Below are 24,516 nucleotides of genomic sequence, written 5' to 3'. Positions count from 1 at the left end.
TTTATTAAATATAATTTGAAATCATCAAGATCCAAAGTTTTGGCAACTGCCTTTTTTTTTTTTTTCTTTTTGAGATGCAGTGGAGTTTTGTGCTGTCTTCCAGGTTGGAGTACAGTGGCATGATCTCAGCTCACTGCAAACTCCGCCTCCTGGGTTCAAACAAGTCTCCTGCCTCAGCCTCTGGAGTAGCTGGGATTACAGGCGCCCACCACTATGCCCAGCTAATTTTTGTATTTTTAGTAGAGACGGGGTTTCACCATGGTGGCCAGGCTGCTCTCAAACTCCTGACCTCAGGTGATCCACCTGCCTCAGCCTCCCAAAGTGCTGGGATTACAGGTATGAGCCACCACACCCGGGTGGCAACTGTTTTAAAAAGCAAAATACATACTTCTTAAAGTCCTGGGCCATATATTTATTAATATGTCATGGGCTATGTGTTCAGAACTATGTTGGCTCCTGTGAGAAATAAAGACTGAAAGAGGTATACTGGTTCCCATGTAGGAGCATTTGGTATCAATATACATAACAAAAAACTATCATTTGTGTAGTACTTTTCATTTTCCTTGTCCTATTATTATACAGGTTGAGCATCCCTAATCTGAAAATGTAAAATCTGAAATGCTTCAAAGTTCGAAGCTTTTTGAGGGCTGACATGCATGACACTCAAAGGAAATGTTCATTGGGTATTTTGAATTTCAGATATTCAGATTTATGATGCTCAAGCAATGGAAATATTCTAAAATCTGAAAAAATGTGAAATCCAAAACACTTCTGGTCCCAAGTATTTCAAATAAGGGATACTGAACCTCCTGGCCCTCAAAACCACCCTGTGTCATGGGCCAAGCAAGCCTATCGCCCCCTCAGTCCTCCTGTTTTTTCGTTTTTCTTTTTTTTAAAGATAAGGAATATGAGCCTATTTCCTACGTGCCTTCCCCAAAGACCTACAGCACCTAAATAATGTAAATCCCAGGAATAAAACAATGTAAATAAACTAATGTAAATCCTAGAAACAGAAAAGTGTTGTTTTGTGTTATTTTATTCCTTTTCTTTCTTATTTTTCTTTTTTTTTTTTTTTTTTGAGAAGGAGTCTCACTCTGTCAACCCAGGCTGGAGTGCAGTGGTGCAATCTCGGCTCACTGCAACCTCTACCTCCCAGGTTCAAGCGATTCCCTTGCCTCAGCCTCCCGAGTAGCTGGGATTACAGACGCCCGCCACTATGCCTAGCTAATTTTTGTATTTTTAGTAGAGATGGAGTTTCACCATGTTGGCCAGGCTGGCCTTGAACTCCTGACCTCAAATGATCCACCCACCTTGGCCTCCCAAAGTGCTGGGATTACAGGCGTGAGTCACCGCACCTGGCCTGTTTTGTGTTATTTTCTACCATTGACTTCAAGAGGACCAGAGGATATGGTTACTTAGTGAATAAAGAGGGCTAACGACTAACAGCATCCTTTATAGTTCTGCTTCGACACTGTTGCTATCAGTATAATCCTCATCTGAGACAGCACATCAGAATAGTTCTACATCAACTAAAGATGTACTACCCCATTTCTTCACATACTAGGGAAGACTTTTGCATCTTCATATAACTCTTATGAAAGTATATGTAAAAATTTTATGTTTTAAGAATGTACATGAATTAAGAAACCCTTATTATGGAAATTCTCAAGGTTTTAGGATAGCTTTCCTTTGCCGAGAAGGGAGAAGTTATTTCACATATATTTCATATTATATATTTCTATTTAAATGCACGACAATGAAAGCCGTAATGCTTAACAAAAAATAAGTATGTTTCTGCTAAAACTTGGTTTACAGGCCATCTAGAACTCTTCTACCTACTAAAGAGCTTTATATTCAATTCAAGGAAACTTTAAGTTCCACCCGCACCAAATTGGCCTTGTGTCTCCCACTTCTTACAGGAACCCATGGAATACTTTATTTTATAGGTAAATCACTAAAAACCCAGGCAACAGTTACACTTCCTGAGCAAAGTTATCCTGACAACCTAGTCATTTACCCTCTGGAAATAAGCACATGCAATATCCACCCATGTGAGGAAATAATATGTTCCAGCTTTAAAAAAATTTACAGCCAACGTCAACCAACAAATATTTATTGAGTTTCTACTACAGGCCAAGTACCCTAGGTATGGCAAAGGAGGTACTGCGTTTTCCCATGACATTTCTTGTTTCATTTCTTTTAAATAAGGACAGTTCATTAATCACAAACTTCAATGGAATTCCATTTTTATATAGACAGATAAGGTTTCTTACATCAATCAATTCAAAATGAGAAGAAATCCTTTATCTTAATCCCTCCCTCCATTTCAAGTTCAAGAATGTGGTAACTGCCACCAAGGTCATATAGAAGTGTGACAACAGGCCCTGCCCTTCCTTAGAGAAAAGTCAATAGAGTTGAGGAAACAAGTACACACTGACACACTTGACGCACGAAAGAACAAGGCATGCAATACGCTGCTAAGTGGTGAGGAGTAGAGAGAGTGCAAGAGGGGCTTGGAAAAGGAAGATCAGAGAAGGCTTCACATGGCAGAAAGGGCTCAAATGGCTGTATAAACATGGGTAAAATGTGAATATAGAGAGGTACGCTGGCAGACCCTGTTCGTTGCCTGCCTAACACCCATTCACGCCTTCCTGGCAGAGCCTATATTTGTTCAAATATCCTCTCGTCCACATGACTCAGCTCCATGAGTAAATACCAACTGACCTTAACCCATCCTGCTGGTCCCATTCCAGTAACTGGTTTAGGGATAGACCTGTGACCCCAGCTCTGGTTAATGAAGTGACAGGAAGTCTACCAGGGGTATCTGAGAAAGACAGTTCTACTCCTAAATGAGAATACATTAGAAGGATGACCCTTTTCTCCTTCTAGGTGCTTTCCTGTCTGAGTATTCTATGTGGAGTGATAACAGGATGGTACAGCCCCTCCTGGGGAGAGCACACTAGGAAGTAGGAGAGAGCCTGGGTTCTTGATGACGTGGCTGAGAAACTCCATGAATCAGCCCTGGAATAGTTCTACCACCTTGTCATGTACGATAATACACTTCTTTACTGTTTAAGTTACTTTTAATTGAGTTTTGTCACTTGCTGCCAAAAGCATGTTAACTGCCTAAATGATAACTATTCTTCTTTTCTTACCTAGTAATAGAATGCTGATTTTAGTCCAGACAATGATATACCCAGCCCAAAAGTCCTGTTTCCCAGCATCCCCTGCTGTTTGGCCATGTGAGATGTGAACAGATGCATTGTGTGGTATGTTCAAGATGGCTTCTTAAAGGAAGCTGGCTACTGGGAACTATGCCCCTCTTTATTCCCTACTTCATCCTATCTACTGCTGAGGATAGGGTCTTGATGGCTACAGCTCCAGTACACAGTCATCTAGTGATCTTGACATGTAAGCGAATACACGAAGAACTACAGAGCAGAATATCAGGGCCTACATCTCTGCCAACTTTGTGGCACATCATAGTAGCTCCAGGTCACCAGGCTGCAGATTTCATATTCAGGTAAATAAAATACAGCCTGGTGTGTTTAAAGACACTGTTACTTGGAGTTTTCCATTATAAACAGTTAAATCTAATTGTAATACAAGAATTTAGGAAAAGACCTAAATTTGGCAAGCCACACTGTAATAAAAGCACAATTAAAGACAGTACATCTAATAAACAAAGACTAGATAGGGTAAGAATGTTTCACAGCTGGGTGCGATGGCTCATGCCTGTAGTCCCAACACTTTGGGAGGCCAAGGCAGGAGGATTGCTTGATCCCAGGAGTTAGAGACCAGCCAGGGCAACCCCATCTCTACAAAAAATACAAAAATTAGCTGGGCACGGTGGCATGCACCAGCTACTCGGGAAGCTGAGGTGGGAGGATCACCTGAGCCCACGAGGTCAAGGTTGCAGTAAGCTGCATTGCACTCCAGGCTGGACAATAGAGCGAGGCCCTGTCCAAAACTGCTGTTCATAACACCACCACAAAGCAAGAGATTTGTTACATAAAATGTGAATCATCCAAATGATAAAGCACTATGCATTTATTAGACGATGGTAAAAACTAGATGCATTAATATGTAAATATTATAATATGGCAGATATAGTATAAATGGCAAATATAGTAGGAGTCTATTTTTAAAGGAAATTGTATACATATACTCGGAGAAAAGTTTGGAAGGATGTACAAAATATTAACCATAGTTATCTCTCCATGGTAGGATAATGGCTCCATATCTTTCAAATACGATAAATCTTCAAGATTTAAAAAACTGAGTATCCACTTATTTTTTGTAATTGTTTTTAAAAACAATTTTTTATTAAGCATTTTTTATTAAGTCCAGTTTTTATTAAGCATTTTTATAACTACAATTTTTTTAAAAAGCTGAATGTATCTGTGATACAAATATTCTAGCATATCTAAAATGATCATCTTTGAAGTATGCATATAGTCCAGACTAACAGGTAGTGAACAGGGGAAAATGATGAACAAATTCTAAGTCAAAGGTCCCACTAAAGCACATATTTATTGCGTTGAATAAGCATGGCTTGACTAAGAGTGGTCAATGTATGAAAGAAATGACTTGGCCTATTTTCTTGCTGGAAAATTGAATCCCACTAGTAGAAAATCAAACACATTTTCATTTACTTATAGTCACTACTATATTTAGCCAAAGAATAGTCAGTATTGATTAAAATAAATAAATGAACCAGCAAACCATGGTTTCATTTGCCTCTCTACACTTTTGGAACCCCATGCCAAACACTGTGATACTGAACCACTTGATTCTCCTGCTTGATTTCCACTAGTCCCCTATGAAGTTCTGATTAATCAAATCCAAACTCTGATTCCATCACATCTTTCATCACCTTCATTCCTGGCTGCTAAGCACTATGGGACAAAATGAAAGATCTAGTTGGTTTCACTGCAAATTTATATTATCTAAGCCCAACTCGGTCCTTACAATTCTTCAATAATACTTTCTTCATTTCAGACTGACCCAATTAAACAAATGTTTCCCACAGTATGCCTAGTCCCTAGATCCTAGTGTCCTGTGAATAACTACGGTTTCCTTCTGCCCAGCAGGTCTTCCTTTCTCTTTTCTTCTGCTTCCTTTGGGGACTTCTCAACTCCAAGCAGTCCTACCAGGATGAGTCCAAAACCCAGGTGGCACCATACCATCCCAAACAGACTGCAAGGATAGGCATATGAGGTCAGTCTGGCCAATCAGGATCCCCCTAGGAGTTTTGCAGTGAAGAACACTTTTAGATATTTATTTTGGGTGCCTAGATGCAACAATGTACTGAAAGGTGTATTTCCCACTCTATGGAGACAGGCTGTTTGCAACAGGAAAGAATGAAGCCAAAACACAAAAGTAGAGACAACTGAAGCTAAGAAATGGAAAGCATGAGAAAACTCTTGTAGCTTTAAGCCTCAAGATCCAATAACATCTGAAGCCAACTCCACTTCTGGACTGTCTAGTTCTATCTACATGCAACAATAAATCCTCTACTATGCCTCAGCTGGGTTTCTGTCTCTTAAACCCAACAGAGTCCAGTCAAATGCAGTACAGCTTCTAAGTTTTAGCCACTCTCCAAAAACCGCCTATAAGAAGTCCCCAAATGCCTGTTTCTTGATGAGCTTCTTTACCCAAAAGTCACTTTCACCAACTTACTGAAATGATTCCAAAATACTTAAAGAAGTCAAGGCCCTTTCTCAGTATCTAGTCATGGGCATCTTTCTCCAGCATGTCAGTGTTGATCCCTCATTTCTTTGTGAAAAACCTCTCCTCCCACAGCTCCTGGGGCAGAGTTCTGCCCCAGTTCTCCTGCTCCTCTGGCACTCGGTCTTCTTCCCACAGCCTGATTCAAGTGTTTCCCAAGGAGTTGTCTTTGGCCTTCTTCCCTTTTCTTCTACCCTCTTTCCCTTGGCAAGCTCTTTCAGTCTAATGTTTCCAGTAATGACCTCAAAATAAAGGACTCCAAAATCTATACCCATGATATACTATTCTATAATCTATGCCCTTCAATCTCTATCCTGGACTCTACTCCTGAATTTCCAGTTGCCTCCACCCATATCCCACCTGAACTCCACATGTATGTTAAAAACAGCATTTAATTATCTTCTCTTCTAAAAAATTTTCTCTTTCTGCATTGTTGCTAATTTTGTCAAAGCACCAGCAGACTCCTGGTAATCCTTTTTTTTTTTTTTTTTTTGAGATGGAGTTTCGCTCTTTTTGCCTAGGCTGGAGTGCAATGGCGTGATCTCGGCTCGCCGCAACCTCCGCCTCCCAGGTTCAAGCAATTCTCCTGCCTCAGCCTCCCGAGTAGCTGGGATTACAGGCATGCGCCACCACCCCGGCTAATTTTGTATTTTTAGTAAAGACAGGGTTTCTCCATCATGGTCAGGCTGGTCTTGAACTCTTGACCTCAGGTGATCCACCTGCCTCGGCCTCCCAAAGTGGTAGGATTACAGGCATGAGCCACCATGCCCAGTGACTCCTGGTAATCTTAAAATTCAGTGTTAATGATGTTACCCCTATCATCCCAGCCAAGACATTCTCCTGATTCTGTTTCCATAACATCTTTTGAATAGGTGCCCTCCTCCTTCTCCCTGCCTCCCATCTGCCCTAATTCGGATTCTCATAATTCTCACCTAGATGATTGCCATTGGCATTTTCATTTCTCCCTGAACTCTCTCAATTTCAAACTCTCTGCTATGAGACTACATTTATCGAAGGTCATATTGAACAAATCATTCCCTAGCTCAAAAAAACTTCAAGAGTCACTCAAGAGTTTAAACTCTGTCAGTCTGCCAAAATGTCCTTAGTCTAGCCCCAAACTCCATGTATCTTTTCCATAACTTCCTTTCAATAATTCAAAATTGCAACCAAACCAACCATTTTTACCACCTATCCCAGTCTCTGTCCCCATCTTTGCTCACACTCCTCTGCAGATCCTTGCACACGTTCTCTTGAATAACTCCTCCTATCCCTCAAGGCTCTCCAGAAATGCCATTGTTCCTTCTTGCTAGAAGTAATTTCCCTTCTGATCTGAACTCCCATAACAAGTATACCATCCCTCTCCCTTGAAGGCAAGAATCCCATTTGGTGCACTGAACGTAGTGGTTCAGCCAACAAGTTTGTTGAATGTATTATACATTGTCTAGCAAGTCCTTCCTCATTCCCCTTTCCACATCTATAGGGGCATAGTCAGATCTGGGATTGACACCTAGCTTATAATGAGCTATGTAAACTTGGGTCAGTCACTTAACCTCTCTGATGAAAAGCTCAGGCTATCCATCAGCAAAATGGGAATAAAGATAGCTCACAGAGTTTTATGAGTTAAAACAAAACAATGTTTTCCAGAAGAGCCTATGTGGCGTATTAGTACAAGCTCCCTCATGATTTCTCTGTTTTCACCCTTAATCTCTACTCTGAGAGCTCCCCAAATGACACACTATAGGGAATGGCTTGAGTAAGATAAGTAACACTCCTATATGACTTCTGTATGTGCTTCGCAACAATAAGGGCAGTGATCTTTGCTAATATTTTTAACTGTGAAACATCACCAGAGCAACTGAGGAATTATTTTGCTTTTTCTGGGACATTACTGCAGTCAATAGAGCTTATCTGAGAAGGCTACATCAGGGGAGTAAACGTTAAGTGAGTCAAACTTTAGTTTGGAAGCAAAGGGAATTCCTTGTATTAGAAGAGAACAATAGCTACTTTGTACAGCTCTGAACAACCCAGAAAGACTATTTTGAGACTAGGCATCTCAGAGATACAAAAATTGGTAAGATATAGAAGAGATGGCATTGAACTCTGTAAGGTCTAATTCTGGCTCAGTTACATATTAACTGTGTTACTGCGGACAAGCTACTTATCTACTATTGGGTCTTGATATTCCCATCTGTAAAATGGTATGGCTAGATAAGGAAATTTTATTCTGGGAAGAACTCCTTGTTCACAAATTTGTTCAGTAAACTTACTACAGGAAATACTGGGCAGCTGATCACCTTTGACAGTTAGATGTTGACCTACTTAAAGTTGCAGGTAATAGTGAGTGGATGGTCCCTTTAGCTTCCCTCCAATTCTGTGCCTTTTGAGGCAACATTATAGCTTAGAAATTAAGAGCAATGACTTGAATCAGATTAACATAGATTCAATTCCTGGCTGTGCTTTTATTCTATGAGCACAGTTAGGTTTTCCACCTCTTTAAAGCCTCCATGTCATCATCTGTAAATAAGTAATAATAAACTCCTCATAGGGGTCTCAAGAGTATTAAATGCAGTAGAATATATTTTTAGCACATAATTTTTAGTATTAACTTTGGTAAAGACTATGAAAAAATAGTTTTAGAAATTTAAAATGAATTATTGAAACACAGGAACCAGATATAATTTATTATTCTGGATAATATCCTGGACCAGATTTTTTTTTTTCTTTTTCTCTAAAGGATATCAGTGGGACAGCTGTTGAAATTTGAATAAGAATTGTAGATCAGATGATACTATATATCAAAGCTAGTTTTCTGAGTTTGACAATTGTCTTGCGGTTATTCAAGAGAATATCCTTGCGTTTCTGGACTACACAATGCAATATTTAAAGATTTATCTACAATTTACTCTCAAATGGTTCCGAAAAATATGTACATATATTTTGTATGTGTGTGGAGAGAAACAGAGAGAGAAAGTTAACATTTCGGAAATCGGAGTGAAGGGTATATGAAAAATTATGCTTGCAATACTTTCTAAGTCTGAAAATACCTTGGTACAGAATATTATATTGATGTGTGTGCAGAATGTTTTTAAATATGTTTTGTATATGCTATTATCATGAGTTGAATTACATATATGAATTGAATAGCTGTATTTGACATATGTTATGTGTGTGTATAAATATGTAATTCAATTATTTTAAACTATTTAATTTGACCCACCCCTGTTTTTATTTGATTTTAAAACTTTCTGTCTAAATTATTTACCAGTCCCCTTCTGTAAAGCAGTAATTCCATTTAGAAATAACTGTCCTATAGGTGAAATAAAATGACAGGTAATCTTCAATTAGTATTGAGAGACCTAAGTTTCACTTTAGGTCTTGTGAAGAGACGTAAGTTTCACTTTAGCATCGTGAAGTCTTCCAAAGTCAAATCATGTTTTGAAACGACTGGAATTATCCTAGTCATATAGTGTGCATTAAACAGTAACTGTCCAAGTGCCAAAGCTGGCAATGGCTTCTACTGCTTTGCCACATCAAAGTAACAGCCACAGCAATTTTTTCAGTGACAGACTATGGAAAATTAGCTGGATATTCCTTCTACTGTTTCTAACTCAATCATTTTCACAGCTCCAAATTTCAGCCATCCCCCAAATGACTACTGATACCCAACAAGCCTAAAGGAGAGCCAAAGCCACGTCTGACAACATCAGGTCAGGCAGCAGAGCCTGTCAACGCTAAGTGAATGTTTTCTTTAATCTGGCTTTCCTTTTACAATGCAAACAGAAACTGCAACTTCTATCCCCAAGCAAAACCATCTCTCTTCCAAATAACTTTAAGGAAGACTGCAATGTTTAAGATGATTAATGAAATTTCTCACGGCGACATAGCACTTTATGGTCACAAATCACTTTTACATCAATTATCCCATATTCCCTTTACAGTACTTCTGTGAGAAGTTCCATTGTAAAGAATAGGAAAGTAAAGTGCAAAGATTTCAGAACCTTGCATGTACGGAATTTGGGGCCACAATCTATGTTTCTATATTCCCAAAAGGTGTTGGGGGAGAGCAGGAATCACTAGGTAACACTATTTATGAACTATAAAACTTTCAGAAAGTAGGTTAAATATACAGAAGGAGCAGGATTGGAAAAAGAGTGAGAGAAAAAAAGTAGGTTAAATGTGAAAACAAAACAACTGGCAACAATAGTATCTAAAGTACATTTCACTGAAAAAGTTGGATGGAATATTTTCCTAAGAACAAATATATTATCACTCACAGTGTTCCAGAAAGAACTGGGCTCTAGGGACCTGACTTCAAATCCCAGCAAAACAACATACCAGGCTCATGAACTCCAATAGGCCATTAACCTCATCAGCTCAATGTCTACCTTTGTGAAACTGACTTTCCTTTCAGAGTTATGGGAATGGACTTCTGTTCATTGTAAAGCTCTAGACACAATACTATTTACGATCCTATCTTTATAAAATGGAATTCTTTGGGCCCCAAATAGATCAGCTCTCTGTGTTCTCAGTCTCAGCAAACGGCACCCAGTTATTCAGGGCAAAAACCCTAGTCTCATTCCTATTACTCACCCAAATATCAAATTAAACTCCTTTAGGACAAGTCTAAATTTCTTATCTTAAAATGACCCTTCATTATCTGGCCTCATCTCCTGACATTTTTCCGTATGTACCCTTTAGTCTTGCCATAACAAGACACAACTTTACGTGTCCTAAAACTTCTGAAATTTTCCATCTCCATGCCTTCCACATGCTATGAAGTTCTTCCTAGAACACCCTTACTACTACCCTCATTTGGTTAATTCCTACATGTCCTTCAACACTCAGCAGAGGCTATTGTGGATGACTTTCCCAAATGCTACAGTCTTAAGAAAATACACTGTTTTAGGCCTCTGTCCCTGCACACGCGTCTTCACCATGATGCAACAAGTGTTAGTTTCATTTCTCCCTCTAGATCAATGTTGTCCAATAGAACTTTCTGCAATGATGGAAATGATCCACATCTGTACTGTCTAATATAGTAGCAACTAACCACAGGCAACTATACGAGTACTTGAAATGTGGCTAGTTCAACTAGGGAACTGAATTTTTCATTTTATTTAATTTTATTTATTTTAAATCTAAACATAATAGCTACCTGTGGCTAGTGGCTACGATGCTGGACAGCACAACTCTAGAGGGTCTGTCAACTCTGAAGATGGGTCATGCTTGTATCTGTATTCCCAGCACCTGCCACCTTGCATAGTGTAGGATTCAGAGTTTATTGAAAGAATAAGGAAATGTATAAGTATTCATACATACTTTTGTATTCTTGGGAAGTGATTTCTCCCAATACCCCAAGCATTCTATCACATTCAAACATTCACCACATCAAATTTTGCCAAACCCAGTCACATCTTGTAAAGCACACCTCATTAACTAACATGGAAAAAACCCTCAGCAAATAATTTCTACTCAGGGCATTTGGCTTCATGATCACTCTTAAATGACTTCCAGATGACTCCAAGACAAAGTTATGCTGTTTATGAAATATTACAATAGTCATGGCAGCATCATTTTGGAATGTCAAAATCAACTACATTGTTTAATAAGGAAAAAGCATAGGCTTTTTATATTTATTTTAGTATTTATATTAATGTGAAAAATAAATTCCCTTGAATGCCTACAGTACTGTAAAAGTTATTAAAGACTATTTTGAAGTATTCTTTAAAAATAACATTCTGCTCTCCTAACTGAATTCATTTTTGAAATACCATACAACATTTAGAGAGAGTATACGGACTTGATTTGATGGGTTTCATTACTATGATAGGAGAATATGGAGAGAATATGACCTTGCTACAAAGAATGAGCAGCCAAATTCAATTTGATTCCAATTAAAAGTCCTGGTTGGCAGAATTCATGTGTTGGCATATGGTTGGTCATTTGAGATTTTAAGAAATCCAAGACGTGAACTTCGCTAAGCAGATTAACCAGGTTTGACTCCACATCCAGGTCCTCACTTCCAAATTCCTTAAAGATAACCGGCAATCAAAGGCATCAACAAAGATGGTCTGCACACAATGGCCCCATCCAGAATGAGGGGAGCTTCTCCATTGCTGGCCTGGTACATAACCTATCCCATACTGATTAAATTATACAATGGCTGAAAAACCATTTGTTAATGTCCTTCCATTGCATAATTACTTCTGTAAAGAGAGACTAATCCTATAGTATCAAATTGTATGTGAAATAAAAAGGAAGAGGTAAAGCATCTTAAGGCTGGATAAGGGGGATGGAGGTGGAAAATTTAATGGTTTGCTTCTTTTAAACTCAATTGAAAAATATTAATTAAAAATAAATTTATTACAAAATAATTAATGTTCGGCCAGGCGCGGTGGCTCAAGCCTGTAATCCCAGCACTTTGGGAGGCCGAGACGGGCGGATCACAAGGTCAGGAGATCGAGACCATCCTGGCTAACACGGTGAAACCCCGTCTCTACTAAAAAAATACAAAAAACTAGCCGGGCGAGGTGGCGGACGCCTGTAGTCCCAGCTACTCGGGAGGCTGAGGCAGGAGAATGGCGTGAACCCGGGAGATGGAGCTTGCAGTGAGCTGAGATCCGGCCACTGCACTCCAGCTTGGGTGACAGAGCGAGACTCCGTCTCAAAAAAAATAAATAAATAATAATAATAATAATAATTAATGTTCACTATAGGAAAAAAAAACATAGGAGGCAAAAATAAAACATATACTTTTACCCAAAGATAACATTTGGTATATACTCTTCTGCTTTTTTTTCTTATGCACTTTGAAAATAGTAAAATAAACATTAGCCAGCATTTATGTAACATTCATTCTGTTTCATGTACTGTCCTAAGCATTTAACATAAATGAATTCACTCTGTCTTCACTAGAACACTATGAGGGAGGGACCATTATTAGCTGCACCTTTCAGACAAAGAAACTGAGCAGAAAGAATAATTTGACCTAGCTCATAAACTTGTAAGTGGCGAATAATCTCTGTTCAACTTTTGCTGTGGGAGCATTATGTTCGACTAACTAGTGTGGGAGGAAACATTTCTCTGTATTAAATCTTTAACTACTATTTCAATATTCTATGAGAGAACACAACCTGGGTATCTTATTTGACTCCTGTTCCCCATTCTCTAGGGGAGGGGCCAAGCTAAAAGATGGAGGACATTCGCCGACTTGGATCTAATACTCAACAGCTGGGCTGTATGACACAATCTGTAATATGAATTTAGATTCCTTCAGGGCTATATCTCTTTGATGTTCTTAGTATCAAACTGTCACCCTCCTACCTCTATATATTATATAATCCATTAGCTTGGCCTTTAGAAGCCTATATTAACTTAATTCAAGTCGATTTTATTTTTTCACTGGGATTCTTAAAATATAATATACAGTTCCCAATTCTTTTAAAACCCAAAGCGCCTATTTTGATTATGGATTTCAAAAAAGTGTGGAGAGCACAACAAAAAGGAGGTTGAAACAAGGAGAAAGTATTTCCACAGTGCAAACTGTTAAATTGGAAATGTAAGATGCAACTGACAAGTTCAGAAACGTTCTCAAAGTTAAAGGTGCTCATAGAGACCTGGACAGTGTTTCATGCCTTCACCCCATTTCCAAAGGTCATCTGCAATTGTCCAAGGGGTCCTACCCTCAGTTTTCTGCTGGCTTGCTGTTGAGATTGTTGCTCAATGACCCTGAAACACCTTATGTTATTTTTTGTGGTTCTGTTACCCATATAGCAACTCCTTGGCAACAATGGTAATTATACAGCAGCCTTGTTATCTCAGAATAACACTGTAATTAACTGGTGTCACTGCAGCATTTGCAGTTATAATAATTGCAGCAAAAAAGTCCTGTGGAAGTAGCATTTTTTAAGTTACAGCTTTCAAAAATAGCTTTGGCAACTACGCTACTTAGAAAACCAAGTTTATTTCCTCCAAGAAACATGATTTCCTCCTCACAAAGCCCACTGAAACTAAGCTATCAGAATGTCTCCTAACAGAAAACATCAGACTTTCTCTGTAGCAAAAGCTTCCAAAATGAATTGGGGAAAAAGTCATACACACACATTTCTCAAAGTAATACTTACAGCTCTTCTAGAAAAGGAAAGTTCTTAAATGCATCTTCTGGCAACTGAGTAATGTTGTTCATACTGATATCCCTGGAAAACATAAAGTTAAGAATATTGTTAATTAAGTGGCATGAAGCTTAAAGCATTTAATCCAACAGAAAACTAACTAGGTGCTACAATTTTGTGAAAGGGCATAGAAGACACATAGAAACAGTCACAATTTGGCTTCAGAATGCAAAATTCAGAAAACACAGAAAAGCTAAATGTTTTGTTATAAATTATGTCACATAATTTAGAAATATACTCAGATCCTGTATTTTCCCCTCTTAAGTATCATTGGAAAAAAAGTCTCAAACTACCTACAATAAGTGGGCCAGGGTGACTTCCCTGTGCTCTGGTATTCATGGCAGTACACATACCTATCAAAATAAACCAATGAATACTCTAGGAACGATACATAGAATTTGCAGGTGAGGTTGGCTTCTGGAGTCACTCAAGGACAATAAAAGCATGTCCTAGCTCTACCCTAGTCATATTTTCTTCAAAACCTATAAAAGTCCTCCAGGTAACAGTTGTCAGTGGATTTCATGTTCCGCCTATGAATAGATGCAGGCTAAGGACAAGTGCATACATGATAGGTATGCGGTCCATTTCCAGTTTTCCCTTAAGAGCGTCCACAGAAAGAAAACTCACCCAACAATATAACTCAACAATTCACTAGTTCAAACAGCTAAAAAATACTTTATTAACCATTTCCCTCTTCCCTGGCAGCTGCCTTTTGAACTGGCTTTCTCTGCCACACTCCACTTGAGGTCAGCACCGTGAAAGACAGGTTAAAACAGCCCCATAAGGGAAAGTCCCAGCATGCGCTGGGGCAGTGGAGCTGCCTCCTTCAGTTCCATGGTGTTTAATTCTGTGGCTGAGCCCTTGGGTCTCCCCTCTCAAGAACCTGGCATGAAAGTTCACATGTGAGACATGCCCATTAGTACAGTACATATATTGGTATGAGGAAGGAGAAGAGAAATGAAGCATACCAAAGTCAGCTAACAATACTAATACTGTGTTATTACATCCATTCCATCAGGTAAAATTTTCTTTTAAAGGAGGCAACACCTTCAGTATCATGCTAGGTACAACCTTTCTCCCCATCTTTCCTCTCACTAAAATTTAGAAATGGAATCCACATCCTTTCTTACTAGACTTTCCCAAGGCAGGTTTGGAAAAGTTTTTGGCTTGGGATTAACAGTAACAGTAGCAGCAACAAAAACGGAAGGAGCAGCAGCTAAGATGCAGTGCATGCTTGTAACATGGTAAGACTAGACAGAAAATCTTACTTTACAAATGGGGAAACTGAGGCTTACTGAGGTTAAAAAAGCTTCCCCAAGACCATTCAACAAGCAGTATAACAGAAAACACCAGAGCCTATGACGTTAAGTGCAAATCATGAGTCTTCTTAAGTATTATTTGAATCCTGTTATTAATACTTTTCTCCAGTGGTAGTCAAAATGTAAAACAAATAATTGAGTCCCATCAAGCTTAAAAACTGGGAAGAATAATGCCCCTAACACCTTCACATAATTATCCATGAATCTCTGGAAGAGCACTTTTGCTTGACAACTGGGGTTTTAAAAAAAAAAAAAAAAAAAAGGAGGACCAGGAATAGCTTTAGCAATTAAGGAACCAACATTAACCAATACTAATATACATTTCTTAGCACAAGAAATTTCCCTTTAGATGAATCTTATGACCATAGAGACATAAGTGCACTCTAAAATTTTATATCACTGAAAACAACTCAAGTCCTACTAAAGAAACTTATAAGAAAAGTCAAATTACTATGCTTCTCTAGGAATTACTATTTTAAAACCCAGGCCTCAATACTACTTTAGTCAGTGATCATTAGCTCTGGGGGAAGGGGAGAGGAAATGCTTTGTTTTTCATAAACACTCTAGCAAGATACTGGAGAAATGGCATCAAAACAGGGGTCAGAAAAGGCAGGCGCAACTCCCACCCTGCCACATAGCCATTGTGTGATACTGGGCCTCCATCTGCTCATCAGTAAATTGAAGCTGATTGGTTGGGTGGCTTCCTGGCCTGACATGATATACTGTCGCCTTTATACTGACATATGCTGATTCACCCTTTTCTGTAGTTTCTTCATGGAGGAGTCCACCTTTTCAGATAAAAACAGATGAGATTCATTTTATAGAATGTTTCTGAAAAATTTATCACGACGCAAAGTTTAAAGACTATCCCTCTGTCATTGTTAAATTACTAAGTCACTCTCATGGGAGATACATTTGGCCTTAACCAGTAAAATCCTTCTCAAGAATACAACAAAACATTTAATCATATCGAAAGCAAAATAATGATCCGATATGAGTAAACAATCATTCTGTAAAATATCAGACAGTTGTGGTGCTTTTTAGTCATTCCAATAAAAAGAGAAAGGACGACAATAACTGCTTTACAAAATGAGGCATTCTGTACAGTTTCCTCTAAGCTTGGCACACCTGAATTCAGGTGAGATATCACTGTAACAGAAAAACTGATTAATTTCCTCATCAGAAAAAGGTCTGGGAGAGAACCAATTAATTGCCTCACCAGAAAAAGACACATAATTAGAGACAATTTACACCACACTATTCCAGTTTTTTAAAACATGCATACACACACACACACACACACACGCAGCTCTCATTTTTTTCCTTATAGTAACAAGACATAACATGTAGTTTTGCTGTGAGCTGTTAATGCAATTAGTGAGACTCCATATTTACAAACTAATATATGTAAAACACACAGTGAGTTTTTCTTTCAAAGCTTCAGATTCAGGAGCAATACTTATTTCTAAATTTTTCTTAATTTCACACACCCGGAGAGGTTCCCTCTTTAGAGATGTTTTCTCTCATACTTTCTGGGATTCAGTTACAACATTTATGAAGTAAAAAGTTGGGGGTGGGGGCAGTGGTGAGCTACAAGATGCTATCTCTGGAGAAGCTCTGGAAACCTCTGGTGACAGAGTATAGATGCGTGGGTATCCATTTAAAATAATGAGGGCTGATGGTGATAAACAACCTATGGATAGTCTTAAGAGTAAATTCTAGACCTGACATTACCAACACCATAAAGAGACTTTATAAATAAGAGGTTAGAAATGATGACCTATGACAATAATTACAAATATATGAGGCTCAAAAGCCATATAAATTACTATGATACATAAATAAAAGGAAATAAAAGGAAGTTGTTTAAAGAATTTTCAGCCAGAAGATGCTCCCACAGATTAGTACCTTCAAATTCACATGAGTAGCACAATCTTACCAGTGGCATCAGTAATAAATCCAAGGAATTCACTTTCTGGGATACAGAACTAAATATAAATATATATCATATGAGGTCAAAGCACCACCAACTCACAAATATCTCAGAAGGGCAATTTCCAGAGAGCTGATGGCCTTACTTGGAGCCAGCATTGAATACAGGCTTTGGCGCCAGACAGACCAAGGTTTACATATGAATTTACTACCACTAGCTGTGTGATCTTTGCAAATTGTTCATCTTTTCTGTGCCCTGGTTTCTTCGTTTGTAAAATAGAGGCAGTAATAACTGAACCTTATAGACTGCTGTGAAGATCAGAAAATGTCAGGTCATGTGTAATAAGTTCAACAAGAAAAAGCTGTTATCTCATCATCATCCCCTGTTTTTGCTGCTCCTGGAAGCCATCTGAATACAATGGACCAAGACCAGACTAAAAGGAGACACCACATTGCCTTTGTTGGCCTTCTCAGAAAGAAATCACTTTTACAGAAGACACTAAATGTTGCAGAAGGCCTAAAACTTGGAGCGGTTGTTCCTAAACACAAAACTAAACTCCAGAACCCCAGGAGACAAAGATTTTAAGCTGGGAGAACCCTTCGAGATCAAATACTTCATTTAAACGAAAGATTAGAAATACAAAAGCCCACCACCTTCCCCGAAAAAAAACATGAACTCCCAAACACCAGCAGTCATTGATTTCAAAATTAAAATTTAAAGGGTGCAATTGTTTAATTGAAACTGCCAAATCTCTCCAGTGGTTAAACTCTCATCTTTTTTCCCCCATAAAATTCACTAATGCTAAAGTATCTACAGAGTAAAGAATATCATGTTTCAACAAGGTACCTTTTAAGATCCCTGTAAAATGATCCCTAAGCGAGCCCAACCAGTTTGCTGATGGCTAAGCATGTACCACTGTGGACTCTAACACTGCATCCTTACTGGGTCTGGGCCTTCTGCCACAGAATTATTTAATTTTAAATATACTGTGATTGACCCAATGTTATCTAAATTTGAACAAGCCCTCCTATTTGTATTAGATAAAACTGTACTGCTACTACTATATTGTTGATTTTATCTCAAATATTACCTGGCAGTTTAAAAAGTCACTGAATTATATACAGGTTCAAGAGAACACAGGGTTCTCTAAAGTGTTCTCTCGGAAAAGAAAAAAAAAATGATGGTGCTGTCCATAAACTCAAAAAACACATGTTGATAATGACCAAGAAGGTCACCTTCAAATCTTAAAAATAAATTAAAAAAAAAAAACAACTCTCCCAATGACTTTTCCAGGGTGTATAGTATGACCAAAAACTAAAAACTAAAAATGAACTTTGCAAAATGCCTCCGGTGGAACAAATTTGAAGGGAAGGTCTCTCTCAACCACAAGTAGTAAAGACACACATAACACCGAAGTTCTAATCAAAGTTCATTAAGGATTTGATTTCTGACACTATTCCATATCTTTGGGCAAGTAATCTCATTTTCTCCCCACCTTTTTATAATAACCAAAGTAACCACTGTTAATTGTTTTTAAAAAATTGAAATACAGAGAAAACCATCCACAATATCAACACCCGCTGGTACCACTGCCATATTTCATGAATTTCATTACGTATTTTTTCTATGTATGGTACATATTTTTACAAATCTGAAATCGTATAGTTCTGAACATGTTCATCTCTTGACACCAAAAAGATTCTTCATTTGCAAAATGAAAAAAATCTTCCTCGAAAATACCTTCAAATGAAAGTGTAAACACTGAAGTCTAATATATATCAATCTATTTTTAGCAGCCCATACATCATGGGATTGGAACATCTTTGCTACTGAAAGCCACCATGTCAAAAGGAATAGAGGTTAATTAAGGGCTTTCCTTTACAAGAGGAAAAGGAGATATCCTGTCATCCATTTAACAAATATTTACAAAATATCCATTATGCACATACGTGCAAGGTACTGTGCGAGGATAGTAAGGCTTTTATGCAAAAAGATGTTATCAATAGGGTTTTTTTTTTTTGTATTAAACTCCATCAGTCCACTCTATTCTTAACTTGCTATTACTGTTGAAGATATTGTTGCAACATTCAATTAAATTTAACTGTTTTAAAATTGCATTATTTCATTTTGAAAACAAGAACAGCTACATGAAGATATGGCTATTTAAACTGTAGAAATGCGGCCAAAACAGTGTATGTGCCATGTTAGATTTTGCTCCAAAGATATTTTTTGTTGACCCTACATGTTTTAGCATGACTAGAATCCAACCAAGTGTCACAATAGACACCCTTCTAATGTCTGTGCACCATTTCTACTACAAACAGTTTTGAGCAGTAGGATAAACTGGCTCCATGCTGTCTGACATCTTCTCTGTTTTTTTCAGGTACCAAGGCTCAGTACTTCCCAGCAAGAGGAATCCAAAACATGCTTCTCTACAGCCTTGGAATTCTTAAGGGGACAGATGCCACAACACCCATATTGACACTTAAAAATAAACATTAATTATGGCAGAGACAAGTTATCAACTTGTAAAGTCATCTATTTAAGGTACTTCAACATCCTAAGTATAATCTTTCTTAACAACTTGGAAAGGCTAGAGAAAATGTCACCTTCAAATCTTAGAAATGAATTTAAAAAACTTGTTTCTATCAGAAAAACATTTAATTCATTTTATGATCATCTACTTTAGTGGATTGAAATATTTTTCTTTTTTTTCTTTTTCTTTTTTTTTTTTTTTTTTTGAGACTGGAGTCTCACTTTGTTGCCCAGGCTAGAATGCAGTGGCACAATCATGGCTCACTGCAGCCTCAACTGCCCAGGCTCAAGCAATTCTCCCACCTCAGCTTCCCAAGTAGCCGGGACTACAGGCAAGCACCACCTTACTCGGCTAATTATTTTTTTATTATTTGTAGACCAGGTCTCACTATGTTGCCCAGGCTGATAAAACCTCTATTTTAGTACCTTTTAGGATATTCCCTTCAAAGACTTTCAAAGCTGTGCTGCCATTGTTAAGAAAATGAAACAACACAAAAAAGATTGGGAAGAAATATTTACAAAAATATAAATAATTTCTATTACAATGTATAAAGAACTCTTACAATCAATAATAAGAAAAGTCTGATTTTAAAATGGGCAAAAGATTTGAACAGATACTTCACCAAATAAGATACACAAATGGCAAATAAGCACAGGAAAAGATGTGCATAGTAGTTAATAAGGAAATGCAAATCAGACCACAATGAGACATCTTACAACTATTAGAATGGCTAAAATTTTTTTAAATAGCAGCTAAAATTTTTTTAAATAGCAGCTGACAATATCAAGTACTGATAAAGATGTAGAACAACTGGAACTCTCATCTGCTGTTGGCAATAAGCAAGATGGTACAACCACTTTGGAAAACAGTTTGGTAATTTCTCATAAAATTAAACATATACTAATGACTATATGACCCAGGAATCCTAGACATAAATTATATATATTTGCCCCAAACTGGAAACAACCTGAATTAGTGAATGGATAAAGAAATTCTGGTATATCTATACAATGGAATATTATCCAGCACAAAAAGGAGCAGACTACTGATATAAGCAACAACATGGATGATTTCAAACACCTTATACTAAGACAAAGAGGCTAGATGCAACAGGTTACATATTGCATGATTCTATTTATACAGCATTCTGGAAAACGTGAACTTATAGACACAGAAAATTGATCAGAGGTGGTAACAGCTGGGGGGTGGAGAAAAGACTGGCTACAAAGAGGCATTAAAAACATTTATGTGGTGATAGAAATGATCTATATCTTGATTTTGATAGCAGTAACACAACTGTACAGTTTTTCAAAACAACTATATATTAAAAAGTGTGAATTTGGCTGTATGTAATTAAGCCTTAATACCTGTATTTTGTGGGGTTTTTCCTTTATAACTAAGGCATATATGATAGTGTCTCCTCACATTTCTCCTTCAAGAAAAAAAAAATTCATCCTATGTCTAACCATTCTGCAAGTCCTACTCCAAATGAAAAATTGCGATGCATAGCTCTGTCTTGAGAATCGAGAAACATGGGGGCTCTTTTCTGTCTTTGCGATTTTGGCTATCAATTTGTAGCAGAACACTGGGCTCAGTTTCTTCATTATCTCTTTACTAAGCACCTATTAGGTCTGTGCCTGTGTGCTAGGATGAGTGAGACATAGTCTCTACCCTCAAGAGCTGTCTGAGGCAGTGAGAGGAACAAAACAAGTAAATACTATGACATGTGTGACCCAGCAAGTGAAGATGATCGAATCAGACCTGGAGCTCAAAAAAGCCTTCCAACACCAAAGCTGCTGTGCAGTTACAAAGGGCAGATCTCACTAATATAAAGTTAAGTATATCACATATAAAAATAAGCATGTTCATGACAATTATTTAGATTTACATATAAAATATATATTACATATAATATACATACACACATGTACATTCATACACACACGCTTGTATATGTATACGGTCATAATATAAACGTAATCCACACTGGGTTTATACTAAAATAAATTTATTTTTGGAAGCCTCTGAACTAGATAATGTGTGTCTTGGGGGAAGGTGGAGGGTGCCTTCCTGTCAGAAAGAATATCATGTGTGAAAACATGGTCAAATGAGATAAAACCACAGTGGTCAGAGAGATAAAACCATCAAGGAATTAGAGAATTACAAGCAGTATGGTCAAAAAAGATAAGACCACCAAGGAATTTGATCATTATAGGCAGTATGTGTACAAGTGGTGAGAAAAGCTACCCAGACAAGCAAAAACTACATCCCAAAAGGTCTTCATATGTGACCTTCAGAAATCAGAACTTTATTCTAAAAGTGTAGAAAGCTGCCAGCAAAGTTTATGCACATCAAGTTTGCTGTAGAAACGTCATCCTGACAGCCACATATTACAATGGGACGAAGGGAGGGGAAGCTAGGAAGAAGAAACCCAGACCTGCTCAATTCCAGCTTCCTTCACTGTAAAATACTGTATACCAACTAACCTCTAAGGCCCTTTCTAAATCTATCATTATTACTCCTACTTCGACATTCCTGCTCCTGCACATTCCATGCATAATTATGGAACCCTAAGAAACCCTTAGATTCATGCTTTTCCTATCTGTATGTGTAGGCCCATTTGCTTGTGTTAGCAAGTATGGGAGTAAGTACAGGCTAAAATAGACCCCTTTCAGAATTATAAGAGTTTAGCAATTAAGAAAGATGCATGACTTCATTTCCAAAGGTACTATTTTATGCTGTAATTGTTTACACTCTTGATGAAGCAATACAGCCTAGGAGACATTTAAGGGTGTGTTCTTCAAGAGGATGCTAACACTAGAAGGTAGAAAAGAGTGAGGATAAAACACTGGTGTGTAAATATCACAACACAACAAAACGTATGTGTGGCTTAAATTACAAATTCTTAAAGGGTAACTAAAAAATAAAACTATTGGATGGTGCCCACCTACAAAGAAATAAATAAAATAAAATAAAACAAATAAAACTAATTAGACTAATTCAATATTTTCTAGCTTTAAAACAAGTTTCAGCTTCTTTTGTGTTTTTTTGTTTGTCTGTTTTTCTTTTGGTCTTTTTAAACAGGTTAGTTTTCACAAGTGTGGGATATGTTGTAAAGAGAAAAATATAAAATGCTCTAATTCTGGAGTAATGTCTATTAAATGGCAAAGAAAAATAAATGCCAAAGACAAAAAAAAAATTACTCTCCTGTCTCTAATTTGATCAAGAACCCTACCATCTGGCATCACAGGGAATAGATAAGGGTTAAAACTATAATATTCCTTGTTTTCTTCCTACCTAACTGGTGTTCCCAGGCATTCTTTGGGTGTCAACAGCTGTTCTGGTAACCTTACGATGACAAAACAGTGTTTATTACCAGCCAAGACACACAGACAAAATACTATTTCAGTAGTCCATTTAACATCAACAAGAAGCATTATAAAGATTATCGTCTGGGCAAATTGGAAACACTCAATTACTTCATCCTAGCAGACAAAATGCACTATTCATAAAGAAAACAATCCAACATCATTTAGTATGGTAAATATTCTAATTAACTAAATGGTTTATGTTTTCTTATGGCTACACTTATTAACACGACTGATAGGAAAACATTACTTCACCATCCTTGCCTTCAAACATGCACGCCCACGAAAACTTCTGTTTAGACGCGTATTTTTTAAACTTCGGCTCACAACAAGTAATGGATTGTGAAATCACTTCAATGGGTCAGAGCCAACTTTTTTAAAAAATTGAAATAGGAAAGAATAGAACAGAAAAATGCCAGAATGCATCAAATGCTGTAAAGGTAACTATCAATTCAGGAAAATTTGTTTCAGCATGTACCTGCTTCTCTCTTCCTGATTGCAAACTCTGAATGCCCTGGTTTAGCCCCAAGTTCGAATATATTGTCCATGAAACAGAGTTAAAACCATGAGTTCAAGGAAGTGCCTACTCAAGTCAAATATTTCTTATTCCTCCACTTAAACTGAATCAAAATTATAGCTGCCTTCCTAGTACCACAAGCTTGGCCCAGTGATTTTAAAAACCTTTAAAGTTTCCCTTTTCTTTGTCCACATCCTAATCTTTAATATTTTAGTGACATGGGCTCTCTAAAACTGACAGTAACAGTATGAGAGAATGCCAATGAGATCCCATGGGGTATTTAAGAGAATTTCTTACACTTCTATTTTCCACTGTTTCTATAGAACTGGTGATAAACTGAGAGAGCTCTATTTTCACTCTGCTACCCCTGGGTTCTATTGAGTTTTTATAAGTATACAGTAACATTGTGACATTTTTTTCACTTCCTGTGCATAAAATGTTTATACACAACCTTGATAAAACCATCCCTACGTATTTTGATTTTAAGATTAAAAAAACAAAACAAGGGGGAAAAACCACAAAAAACCTACACTCCAGTAAATCCCTCCTAATGCCCCCAGTCTGAAAGGGGCCTTCCAATAAGCACCGTTTGTACATCCAATAAGTGACCTAGGCAAGAGCAGCTCCAGTTTCTAAGACACTAAGGCACTGACCTCATTATGTTGAGGCAAGAGAAGAATTCTAAATGATGAGGCAATCTATATACCCTGAAGACCAGCTGCCAACCGTCAGGGCCTGAACCCAAAGGCAGGCTCCCTGGGATTTCACCATCCCTGTAATGCAGGCTTGTGGAGCAATCACTTCCCTTCAGGGGATGAGGCATGCAGACTCCCCTCCCAAACACATACCCCACACACACTCTCTCTCTCCTTTCTCCCCTCTGCTCTGATGGCCATTTTTTAAAGGCTTATAAAAATGTATTCTATCCTTAAAGAAATGACT

General features: G+C 37.7%; 1 protein-coding gene across 1 annotated transcript in view; it reads right to left on the bottom strand.

The window, feature by feature from the left end:
* Nucleotides 1–24,516, bottom strand: part of LGR4 (leucine rich repeat containing G protein-coupled receptor 4) — a 108,430-nt gene that overhangs the window by 33,621 nt on the left and 50,293 nt on the right. The window contains exon 2 of the mRNA XM_050755375.1: nt 13,854–13,925. Within this exon, the coding sequence (XP_050611332.1) occupies nt 13,854–13,925 (72 nt within the window). The remainder of the gene's footprint in view (nt 1–13,853; nt 13,926–24,516) is intronic.

This window comes from Macaca thibetana, chromosome 14, assembly GCF_024542745.1.
Source record: "Macaca thibetana thibetana isolate TM-01 chromosome 14, ASM2454274v1, whole genome shotgun sequence".
Taxonomy (NCBI): Eukaryota; Metazoa; Chordata; class Mammalia; order Primates; family Cercopithecidae; genus Macaca; species Macaca thibetana.
The sequence above is the reverse complement of the archived record's forward strand: the minus strand, read 5'-3'. Positions and strand labels throughout refer to the sequence as shown.